This window comes from Leptonotus elevatus, chromosome 10 (genome assembly GCF_054856555.1).
Source record: "Leptonotus elevatus isolate MCC_2025b chromosome 10, RoL_Lele_1.0, whole genome shotgun sequence".
NCBI classification, from domain to species: domain Eukaryota; kingdom Metazoa; phylum Chordata; class Actinopteri; order Syngnathiformes; family Syngnathidae; genus Leptonotus; species Leptonotus elevatus.
The window spans coordinates 9876471-9888981 of record NC_141248.1 but is presented as its reverse complement, the minus strand read 5'-3'; the positions used below and the strand labels follow the sequence as shown (position 1 = coordinate 9888981).

Sequence of the window (12511 nt, the reverse complement as noted above, 5' to 3'; positions counted from 1 at the left end):
AATGAATTTTATAAGTGCAATTAACTTTTCCAGCCTCTTATTGCTACTTGTCTCAATTTTTTGGGGGGGGGGGGGGATTTATTGGCACCATGAAATTTACAATCAACATATTTTTCCCTTAAAATGATACATTTTCTCAGTTTAAACTTTTGACCTGTCATCTATGTTCGATTCTGAACAAAATATTGAAATTTGGCACTTCCACATAATTGCATTCAGTTTTTATTCACAATTTGTATTTTGTCCCAACTTTTTGGGAATTGGGTTTGTACTTAAAAAATAAAAGACTTCATACGCCAAGCTTTTCTTTTGATAGGCACCGAAAGCGGAAGCGTTGTTATACATATCGGCCTTGACTGCTATTTTCCTCTCCACTATGCCACTCAGCTAATTTCTTTCCTGTTAACGACCGTTCAAAACCCGAATAAGTAGTGGCATTGATACTGCCTTATTTGAAAACATGCGGACACATTCCTTTGTGACGTTTGAATCAATTGATTCACGATGAGTACAGTTGGCGACAACTGGCGAAGACGCACGAGGAGCTTTCGAGCCAGCCACAAGCTAACAGGAGGACGAGGTAACGAGCCAGCCGTGCTACGATGCCTGAGCGAGGCCAACGCAGAAGGGGATCATGAGATGGAAGACGATATTGGCTTCTTCAAGCAGGGTGACTTGGAGAGAAAGGTCATGGCCCCGCGCTACAGCCTGCTCCGCGAAATCGGGAGGGGCACGTATGGTGTCGTGTACGAAGCGGTAGCCAGGAGGTCTGGTGCCCGGGTAGCCGTGAAGAAGCTACGATGCGACGCACCGGAAAACGTCGAGCTCGCCCTCCAGGAGTTTTGGGCGCTAACAAGTTTGGAGAAACGCCACCAAAATGTTGTCCAATTGGAAGAGTGTGTGCTACAAAGGAACGAAATGGCTCAAAAAATGAGCCATGGGAACAAACGGTCAAAACAGTATCTGCGGCTTGTGGAAACATCTCTCAAAGGTAATTTTTTTTTACCCCCATTGGACGAACGTTAGCTTTTTGTGCTGAGTCACTATAAAGTGCGTTGAAGCGACCTCGGTACATACAGTACGTTCTGTTTGGAGAGTTGCTTCCATGTAGTTGAGCGGTTAACAACGGCCACTGACCACGCAATATGTCCGAACGTTTATTTGAACGCTGTCTTATTTGTAAGTTATATGACGTGGCCACGTCATGTAACTAAGACAAAATTGATCAAAAGATAAAATGAGAAAATTACAGTTCTCGCAAGGCTACGGTGCAGTAGTAGCCATGACAAACTTTACTGGGGGATGGTCTTCTTTTTTTCTTTTTTTTTAAGGTAGCTCGTCTCACCCTAAAATGGAGTCAGCTGTGTTTGCAGCTTTTCAAATGTGTTTAGCCCATCCCACAAAACTGTCATGACACATTTACTAACCTGCCAGCCTTACATCCTGTTCATTTCACCATATCAGGAGTGACTGCAAATCGTTCCCAATAGGCACCCATTGATTTAGACTTGAAACTTAGCATCATGGGACACGCCCCCAACCTCAATGACACCAATAAAAAACAATGTACCCCTAGTGTCAACTGCAACATATATTAAAAAAAACATTTATTTTAAAAAACTGGAGGGGTTTTCTTTATTTTGCCCTGGTCAGACCACAAGAAAATAGCCAGATTTTGACCCGACAGTTGTCGCAAACAAACGGGGTATGTCGTTTATCCGTATGACGTCAAATTGGTCGATAATTGCCGATAATTATCGGCCACTGATATCGCGCATGCCTACTTTTTGCTCATCTTGTCGCACAATGTGACATGTCATACGTCGTCATCTTTTTGGTTCCGCAGCATTGACCAATAGCGACAGAGAGTGAAACGTCAATCCTAACCAGCATGCTAAAGCTCTTTTTTTGTTTAGTTTTTTTGCCCTGGGTATCTCATGGGACTGAATTTTCATTTTAATAATCGTGATTTCAACCTCTGAATCAAAAATAATTTGATTATTTTTCCCCCCATAATCATCCAGCACTACTTAAAATGGCTGATGGAATACTTCATATCTGGTCACATGCAGTAGTCTTTTCTGGTAACTTTCTATTACAGTAAAATAAATCACTGCTCCTGAACAAATGTCCTATGTGTTACAGGTGAGAGAGTGCTGAAGCCATCAGACGAGCCATGTTACTTGTGGTTTGTCATGGAGTTTTGTGAAGGAGGTGACCTCAACCAGTTCATTCTGTCTCGGCGGCCTGACTCGCATACCAACAACAGTTTTATGCTACAGCTTACCAGTGCTGTGGCTTTCTTACATGAGAACAAGATTGTACACAGAGACCTCAAACCGGACAATATCCTCATCTCGGAGAGATCAGGGGCTCCTGTCCTCAAGGTTGCAGATTTTGGCCTGAGCAAAGTGTGCGCAGGTTTAGCAAATGTCACAAAGGGCAAAGAAGTTGAGGACAAAAGCAAAAATGTCAACGTAAACAAGTTTTGGTTGTCATCGACTTGTGGCTCCGACTTCTACATGGCTCCTGAAGTCTGGGAGGGTCACTATACAGCCAAGGCTGACATATTTGCTCTAGGCATCATCATTTGGGCCATGTTGGAGAGAATCACTTTCATTGATGCCGAGTCCAAGCGAGAGCTCCTTGGAACCTATGTGAGACAAGGAGCAGACATTGTACCTGTGGGTGAGGCGCTGCTAGAAAATCCAAAGATGGTCCTGAACATCCCCCAGAAGCGCAGGTCATGCATGTCGGACGGAGTGAGGAAGCTGCTGCTGGACATGCTTGCTGTCAACCCTCAGGACCGGCCAGATGCTGTCCAGCTCCAGACAAGAATGGACCAGGTTATGTGTCCTGTGTGACTTGAATCTGGATCATTTATCAGGTAAACAGTCCCGTTACTTACTTCTTTGAACTCTTTTTGTTGTTGTTTGTTTTTCATTTAAAGCAATGCTTATCAGGATTCAGTTTTCGTTGATTATGGTGGCACCATATGGACAAAAGCGGTATTGTTTTCCCTTGAATGAGAACCACATTTCCCATGAGGACGAGCGCATTGTATCGTGAAAGACGGATGTCCCGGGCGCCCGCAGTTGGACTGAATTACATTGTTTGCAGTGGCTAGTTACAATTTTTCTTGATACAGTACTACTAACGTTTCTCAAGCGTGTTAACAGCAAGACGGTGGTTGTGATCTTAGCTTTTGTTATTGTATATACACACACAAACGCTGTGTTGCCTCCCGTTGTGTTTACACTAGGGCTGGGCGATATGGCCGAAAAACAAATTTATTATTATTATTTTTTTCAGTCACTGCACAATTACGATTTTAATCGAAGGAATAAACCCAACAATATTTATTTAAAGTAGGGCTGGGCAATAAATCGAATCCATTCGATACATCGTCATTTTAAAAATGTTATGGTTGAAAATTTGCTAAATCCCGAAATCGAATTTTGTCTTTTAGATTATTAAAAGCTGTTGTTTTTTTTGGTGTTATATTCAAATGTTTTTGTAAGTTGTAATTTTGCACAAGTGGCAGAATGCTGGATGGGTGGTTTACAAAACATGTTTACAATAGCTACCAACTACTTAATTGTGGCATTTAAGAAAAAACAATGAATGTTAAGTTTGTTAAAACTAATTTAGAATTAGAGGTTTCAACATTTTGCACAGGAATTATTTTTGAATAAATGAAACCTTTAAATAAATGTTTGTTGGGTTCATTAGATTAAAATCGCAATTGTCCTGAATGTCTGTAAAAATCCAGATTTTATTTTTGGGGCCATATCGCCCAGCCCTTATTTAAAAGGTTCATTTCTATATTCATTTATTAAGTTTTAACAAACTTATCATTCATAGCTTTTGCATAAAAAAAGCTATTCATATTTTATGCATAACTTGCCTTAAATGCCACATAAAGTAGTTAGTAACTATTGTAAACACGTCTTGTAAACCATCCATTCAGCATTCTGGCAAAATTACAACTCACAATAACGTATGGATAGAACAGAATTTAAGAGCAACATCTTTTAATGATCAAGAAGAAGCCAAGAGTGTATTTATTTATATTAGTGCTGTCAAAGTTAAAGCGTTAACTGATTGATTAATCACAAAAAAATATCGCATTAATCATGAATTAACACAGATTAATCACACAATTAATTTTGAACATAGATGAAGATGATCCTTTAGCATGACAGCGGATGGTTATGTTTAAGGTAGCACAGGTTGTGTTAGAGCAATAAACATAATTACTTGCATTAAAGCAAAGCATTTAATAAATGTTTACGCATTACATTTAGAATATTTGTTCATGTCAAAATAATATATATATTTTTTAATATAGACACTGTAGACATGTTTTGTGTGAATGTTGATTAAATGGCGATTTAATGTTATGTGGAGATAAGTCTTTTTTTAATTTTTTTTATTTGTGACTGAATTTAAAAAAAAATCTGGTTTAATTTATATAACAAGCTATACCAGGACTTCACAAGTGGAAATACAATTTACCGCTTTATATTACAAAAAGAAGACATTCAATTTATATTGAACACAACTGCGTTGGCATGTTGATGTGGCCTTTAGCAGCCATTTGAGTTTTTCAACAAGGCAGCTTAAAAAAAATTAATTAATTGCCCACCGCTGACTTGTAATTTGAGACCTTGTGGGATTGCGAATTGATTTACCTCAATGGACGCCAGTCATTTACTTTCACACGTGATGATGTCATATGTGATGATGTATTTTGATGGCCCATCGAAGCCGCAGCGAAATGAGACTGAGATGACCATCACGTTGTCTAGAATACTCGATTTTGGAAGCACTGTCATGGTCAACCCTTTCTTGTTCACTCACTGTAGACGGACGGAGCATTTGATTTGACAATTTTGTGTCGGCAAACGGTGAGCCACCGCCTTGAGACCCCGTTGACAGAACTTTTGATTTCCTGTCGTTTTGGTTTGTAGTGTTTGTACATTTTTTGAGTTCTAAATCTTCTCTAATGTGTACGTCTCATGACTCGCATGCCAGGTGAATTTCATTTTCCGCAGTGTCTGTGGTTTGAATTTCGTTACCAACATATGGTATCAATCTTTTTTGTGTGTGCAGAAAACATGGATCCTGCTGGATGAGAGAGTTGTTTTTCCTGTCATTTTCCCATATGCGCCTTTATTTATTGTGGAATCCAAGATCCTTTTGTCTCTCTTCACCTATTTATGTTCAACTCCAGAGCATTTGTTACAAAACTTCGGCGTTGCTGGAAAGAGTTGCTTTCCAGAGACCCTGTGACAAAGGTTGGCTCCTGTATTATCAAGACGTCGATTTTCAATTCTTAAAAAATAAACTACTTTTTTTGTTGTTGTTGCTGATAAATTGTATAAACTGGTGTCTTCTATTGCTGTGTACATAGCCTGGTCATTATTTTGACATTTTAGTGCATGTTTGTTGAAAGCTTGAATTTTGGGCGTTTGGTGCCCTTTTAAGGTGAAACACTGGGATAAACACAATTTGGCTGTTTGTCCTGTCGTTACACGAGAAGTGGCTGAGTGTGGACCGGGACGTAGTCACCACCGCCACCCACCGGCTCAGTCTCGTACACGCCTCCTTAAATGCCTTCTTAGTGAGTTGCTGCTGTCAATCACAGCCAGACCCCGCCCAACCCTCTCCCCATTCGCAACCCAACGGTCCTCCGGGCATCACCCCCTTTGAGCGCCGATGTCAAATCTTAGTGAGGGGTGGAGCAAGAGTCTGACTAACTGTTGAGTTACCCTTTCAGGATGACTTGGGTCTAATTGTCATTTTGGGTTACTAGGCAGACTACCCGTTTGGGACAGTTGTACTCAATAAGAAGACATGTATTGACGAGTTACATAGAGTGAAACTTTATGATGCTAGTTATTTGTACAGCCACTGTCCTGGACGTGTTTGGATTTGTGAGTTTGCGCCGGACATAATCATAGCACCTCTTATGAAACAAAAGGTCCTGGATCAGGGAACAATAGATCCATTCGTTTTTGTTTAAACAAAGCATTTTGGCATTTCATGTTAGTCCAGTATATTTCAACGGCTTTGTTCACCAGGAAACCTTTGTGTGCATATGGACGGTTGAGGGAAAATACTTCAAAAATGTTACCGGACCAGACAAAAGACAATTCCCCACAGTTCTCCACAATTCCTCTCAAAAAGGTTCTTACCGTGGTGGAGGGGTTTGTGCGTCCCGATGATCCTCGGAGTTATGTGGTCTGGGGCTTTTATGCCCCTGGCGGGCTCACCCATGGCAAAACAGGTCTTTGGTGAGAGACGAGACAAAGCATGGCTGTCAAAGCCCCTATGATAAATCTGTGACCATGATCCTCAGTCGGAAATGGTCCACTGCCCTCTCCGGGTTGAGATCCTGTCCCGAATGGATAAGATCAAGTATCTTGGGTTTTGTGCCCTCTGCTGAGGGCAGCACAGAGCAGGAAATCGACAGGCCGAGCGGTAAAGGAGCTGAGCCAAAAGGCAAAGCTCACGATTTACCGGTGTTTCTACTTTCCTACCCTCACCTATGGTCACGAGTTGTGGGTCGTGACCGAGAAAACAAGATCCCTCTTAGAGATAGTGTGAGAAGCTCGGTCATCCTGGAGGGACACAGTCGAGCCGTTGCTCCTCTGCGTTGAGAGGAGCCAGTTGAAGACAAAAGTGTCTGCGGAGGGGAAGTCTGGGCTTCCTTGCTAAAGGTGTGCTGCCCCTTTTCCAAATGTAGAAGTTTTTTTTTGTATTTATCTTAGACAATATACTTCATTTTAAATTTCAAAACAAATATTTTTATTTATTTTTTTAAGTTCAGGGAGCTTCTTCCAAGGTTATCAGCATGTCTTAAAAAGTTAACTGGAAACACTTTTCTTTGTTTTAACTCTTTGACTGCCATAAACGTTATAAAACGTTTAGCATAAACCTAGGGAAGGGCGCCGAGGACGTTAAAAGACGTCCCCTATGTTTTTTTTTTTTTTTTTTTTTCAAAAACGGGTGCAGGAAAGCCTTGGGCAGCTGTGCTGAAAGTATCAGGCAGATCTGATTAGTAAAAGACTCGTTTTGGCCCCTAGAGGGCAGCGATGACTCTCTTTGCACAAGGTTGGATGGGCCGCCCACCGTGGGCGTCAGTAGAAGACGTGAGGCGGAGCTAGAGTGTTGAGGAGACAATGGCTGGTTCAAGCCATTGTGGCTTGACCAAGCAACCGGTTGCAAGCAACTCACGCTTGAGCATTTTTTTCAAAGACGGAAAGCATCAATCAATACTAAAAAGCGCATTGATGTCGACGATGATGATGACTCCGAGCTTGACGCCAAAGTTGGAAGCCTTGACGCAACTGTTTATGATTACTTAGTAAGCCTCACCGGCTAAGCGCGGCTAGCGCTGCTAAGGCCAGAAAACGCGCACAATAGCCGGCCGGGTACTTCTACACAATCGGACATTCGATCGGGCGATGGAGAGTTGGCATCGACCAATGCAGATTGATGATGATGATGATGATGATGATGATGACTCCGAGCTTGACGCCAAAGTTGGAAGCCTTGACGCGACTGTTTATGATTACGTAGTAAGCCTCACCGGCTAAGCGCGGCTACCGCTGCTAACGCCGGAGCTGCACAAGCGGACATTCGATCGGACAATGAAGAGTACCCCGAGTCCAATGCATATTCATCGGAGGAGCGGGTACAGTCTGATCACGGAGAAGACACTGTTTCTGGACTACGATGCCACCATGAATGGAGTGGATAAAATGGATCAAAACATCTCTTACAACCCGGTGTAGCAACTGAAGGACACGAGGAAGCGAGACGTAACGAAACCGTAGCATGATCCTGATATTAGACTTGATGGCAACACACACTGCAGTGTATACTTGCTATTCCCCGGAAAAAACGGCCTGCAAGAAAGTGGAGCACGCGAAGAGGCAATCTTGTGCAAATGCTGTTGCGTCTCCTTGCACGCAGGAGAGTTACAAAAAGAAAAACTGTCGTTGAAACATCCACATATTTGTAAATAGCACCACAGTTGCACACATTTGTAAATAGTTTGCCAAATTGTTGTCAAATTGTTACACTGTTGAATGTAAATAAACGTATTTTGCTATCAAAAAACACTTTTTCATTCTTGGTGGTAGTGTTTTATAGAAGTAAAGCACTATTTAGGTGTTTGTGGCATCATTCATGGACAAAAAGAAGTGTCAAATTCACTAGAATGCATGAAATAATATCGTTTCACTAAAAGCTTGATTTCTCCGTATTTTGGTCCAAAACAGGCGAAATTGGGTCAAACTAACTATTTTCTATTGTTGATTGCTAAAGAACGGAATAAGGTAGAAACAAACTTTTTTTTTCTGATGAAAGATGAAAGTCCAATCTTTCATTTGGTAGTACGTGTGTTTCCATCGTCCAAACAGAACATTTTCTGTGGACCTTGAAAGATCAGTCAAAATGCTTAAATCGGCTGGCACTGACGGCATCCCTTTTCTGAAAACGTCTGGCAGTCAAAGAGTTAATGTCGAAGAAAAACAAAAGGTTCAGAAGGTTCCCAAGGTCAGCAGCATCTCTTATAAAGCTAACTGAAAATTTAAATAAATACATTTTCCCCTGAGATTAAAATGGTTTTAGTTTGACCTTTTATCGGCTGTCCAATTTTGGAAAAAAAAGGCCAAATACCGATATTCGTTAAAATGCCCAATATCGGTGTCTATCCCTACTTGTCACTTGCAGGACTGTCAACATCACATTCCGATGACATTTTTAATCATGAAAAGAAAAATGCCTTCAAGTACTTACCATGGTGGTATGCCATGGCACGGTTATATACTATTAACTTGTGTGGAAAAAGTAATTGTTCGGCCTCGGATGTTTCTACTATTCTATGTACTTCAATCAAATGAGCATCAACATTTGTTTAGCTTGTATTACTTTTAGTATGCTGGCATGTTTGTGCTTGTTCTAATACAAACCGAATTGTACTTCTGTGTCTGCAGATCTTGACCTGGAGCTGCTACTTCACTGAAGTGTCCCTGTTTGTATGTGATGACTGTGAAGATAGAGGATGCGGTTTAATGCTTACATTTGTTGACTTAAAACTTGATGACCTTAAGCTCAATAGCTAATCCTGAGTGGACACTTTTGTTTTGCCTTGATTGTTCTAATAAAAGAAGAAACTTTATATCTCTTGCCTTTTGTGGGTACCTGGAAAAACGTTTTATGGCATCACCGTGAAAGAAATGTACATGAAAGTCATGGTACAACCTACGATGGCAAGCGCACGGTTGCTTGTCTGGATTTGGAATCATCTTCCCCCTCTTATTTCCGTGCAATTCGCTTTTGATTATAATGCTAATATAACACTGCTTCTTTCTCTCCCCAGCACGCTATCTCTCCATCATACTTGCGGACACACCTGAAATGTCATGCTCCCCCATTTATTTTATACAACCTGTTATGTGCTCCCTCGCACACACTCAAACCTGAACGTTTGCAATTATAAGTCACTTAGTCCATAATTGTATTCAAGTTTTCGCTGTCTCTTGGCTGTTTTATATGAGAGATGTGTGTGTTTGTTCATCATGTGGAGGCATGAAGGTCCGACACCCCTCTCTCATGGTGAGCCTTTAAGCATTGAAACAAAAGCGTTAGTCATTCTTCATTTTTATTTTACTCATGCTCTTTATTACAGATCAACAGCATAGTAGAATGTGATGACAACTTAATTGTTAAGTCACGTAATTATTTACATGTCTTGTACTTTGTACGCATCAAATGAGAAAACTAAAGGTAGCCAAAGTTTGTCAACAAATGATTTTACATGAGTGTACACACCCACAGAGAAAGATCCACAGAAAGCGAAACTGTTTTTTGCTTTCTTTTTTATTTGGTGTTTTCGTACTTCGGCGTATTAGGGCCATGTATAAATATATATTTTTTTTAGAGGGCAGGGGCAATAGTCCGAGAAAAAAAACTTTGCCTCTTTATAAAGTGGCAGATTTGCGAGGAAAAACAAAACAGAAACCTACGAGAAATGCATGTAGCGTAGCTATAGTTTACTCATGTGAGGATTTGTTGGTGGTTAATGGGACATTGTTCATTTTGAAAAAACTCGCAAATTTGCCACTTAAGAAAGTGGCAAATTTGAGACTTTAGAAAGTGGCAAATTTGAGACTTTAGAAAGTGGCAAATGTGTGAGAAAAAACTCGTAAATTTGCGACTTAAGAAATGTGGCAAATTTGCGACTTTATATAATGGCAAATTTACGACTTTAGAAAGTGGCAGATTTGCTAGGAAAAAAACTCAAATTTACGAAAAATCCACATAGCGTCGCTATAGTCTAATCGTGAGGATTCGTTGGTGGTTAATGGAAATTATTATGAAAAGGCTGGATGGAGACGGATCCATTCTTAATTGAAACTTTATTCATCATACACTGCAGCTAGAGCGACAACACTTCCTGTTCGTTCCCCTATCAGCTGACGAACACTAACCAATCAGAAGCTAGCGTACTTTAGGTAAATGCAAGTGAATGACAGAGCAGCAGATTCGACACATCAACTTTGCTACTTGTACAAAAAAAAATACCCAAATGTATAAATAGTAATTCTAGAAACATAAATGTACAAGTAAATATACATTTTAACAAATTAATTTACATGCTTGATCCTCAGGGTGTGGACGCAAGGCGAGGCGTCAAAGTCGCTGGCCGTACCCAACGCTTCAAAGAACAAATGCTATGCTATGCTAAAGGTATTACTATCTCCTTATTTGAAAACCCGACAGAAAAGTATTGGCACAAACATTCGAGTTGTATGCTACATGTATTTCTCGTAAGTTTTTTTCTCACAAATTTGCGACTTTATGAAATGGCAAATTTGCAAGTATTTTTCACAGAATATTGCCCCCGCGTGGCCCTAATACGTTGTATTTTCACAAGTCTTGAGTGTATGGCTGACAATCTTATAACCACAGGTTGACCCACACGAGAACTTTCCACGGACTTACATACTCCTATAGTGCCTTCTAATAAGTCTCCAGAAGTGCAATACAGGTCCTTTTGTTGAACCAATTATTCAAGGAACGTGAATGGTTTTGATTGAGTGCTTTTACTGTTTACAGTTTGATTGTCGGTCATGAAAGACAAGTGGCAAGTGATGCTGGCCCCATACACTATTTTGTTAATAGTATTTAATTGTTCAGGTGGCCCTTATGTTCTATAGGAGCAGTTATGTTTGATTCTTGTAAACGTTTTGCTAATATCGCTTACATGCGTTTGATTTTTATTTTAACCTTACCAAAGCATCAAAATGCACTATCTCGTGTTTCTGTGCACCTTTTTTGCCGAGCCTTCAATATTTTCCAAAAAACACATTCCACAGCAAGAGGATAAAAGAAAAGTATTTCAAGCAATTTTTGTTTTTTCAGTGCAATTTTTCACTCTTTGCAGCAATTTGTACAATAATGTATGGGGGATTAGGACTAAGCAACACTTAATTCTGGTGTTTCCTTTTTGTTCTCCAATGTTTACAAACCTTCGAGGTCCTGGCTGAACTGTTTTTTTTTTCTCTCTCTCCCGTTTGTCTAATTTTATTACTTTCTTCCACTTAGGTACAATGCAGGGTAAAATTGATAATCTTGAATTGAGATGATTTGTTCTGCTTCTATATAACGAAAAAAATATCTGGTTTGAACAACAACAACATTGTAATGGTGTAGGCCTACGTGATTTGGTGATATGTGCTTTGCATCTTGGTTGACTACAAGAGGAATGTTTTTGAACACAAATGTACTCTATGCAAGTCTCACTTTGACAGAAACTCAACAAGTTGACTCAACTTACTTGCGCTGATGGTTGTATTAAGCCTTTATTCAAATAGTACTGTATTTTCAGTGCCTCAGACCTGTTAGTGCAGCTGATGGGTTAGGTGACAATTTGTACTGCTTCCATTCTGTTTCAATAAAGGTTGGAAATAAAAGTTACCACTCGGTTATCTGTTTGTCTTTGTGGGTATTTTTGAATAGCAACATGCAAGTTGGCCACCACGTTTGTGGAATTTTCTAAAAATAAAATGGTCACTTCAAATACCTTTTAAACTCCATAATTTGTAAATAGTCATAAGAATGTCTATTGACTGCTGAAGTAAAAAAAATAAAAAATAATCCTCCAGTTTTTTTTTCTACTCAAAAATGCATTGTACGGTACTAATAACGTGTCCATTATTCCAACTAGAGTTCCTTTCATCAACGAAAACTAAAAAATAATTTCATCAACACACATTTTTAGACTAAAACCCTCGTTAATAAACTATAACTGGGACTAAATCAGTATGCGTTTTTGTCGACTAATGAAGACGAGACGAAAATGTACTTCACTTAATAAAAACTGGATTAAAATCTATGGACATTTTAGGCCATTAACAAAAACGAGAAGAAAATTATATTATTTTGTAAAATCTTGTCTGCTAATCTGTCACTGTGACACACCCGAGTTCTGACC

General features: G+C 39.9%; 1 protein-coding gene across 1 annotated transcript; it reads left to right on the top strand.

Annotated features, from left to right (window-relative positions):
• The first annotated feature begins 328 nt into the window (after nt 1-328).
• LOC147166969 (serine/threonine-protein kinase 35-like) lies at nt 329-12005 on the top strand. Its single transcript, XM_086087564.1, has 3 exons — nt 329-991; nt 2146-2887; nt 9009-12005. Exons 1-2 carry the CDS (start codon nt 505-507, stop codon nt 2862-2864), a joined length of 1206 nt encoding a protein of 401 aa, XP_085943690.1. The 5' UTR covers nt 329-504; the 3' UTR covers nt 2865-2887; nt 9009-12005.
• The last annotated feature ends 506 nt before the right edge of the window (nt 12006-12511 follow it).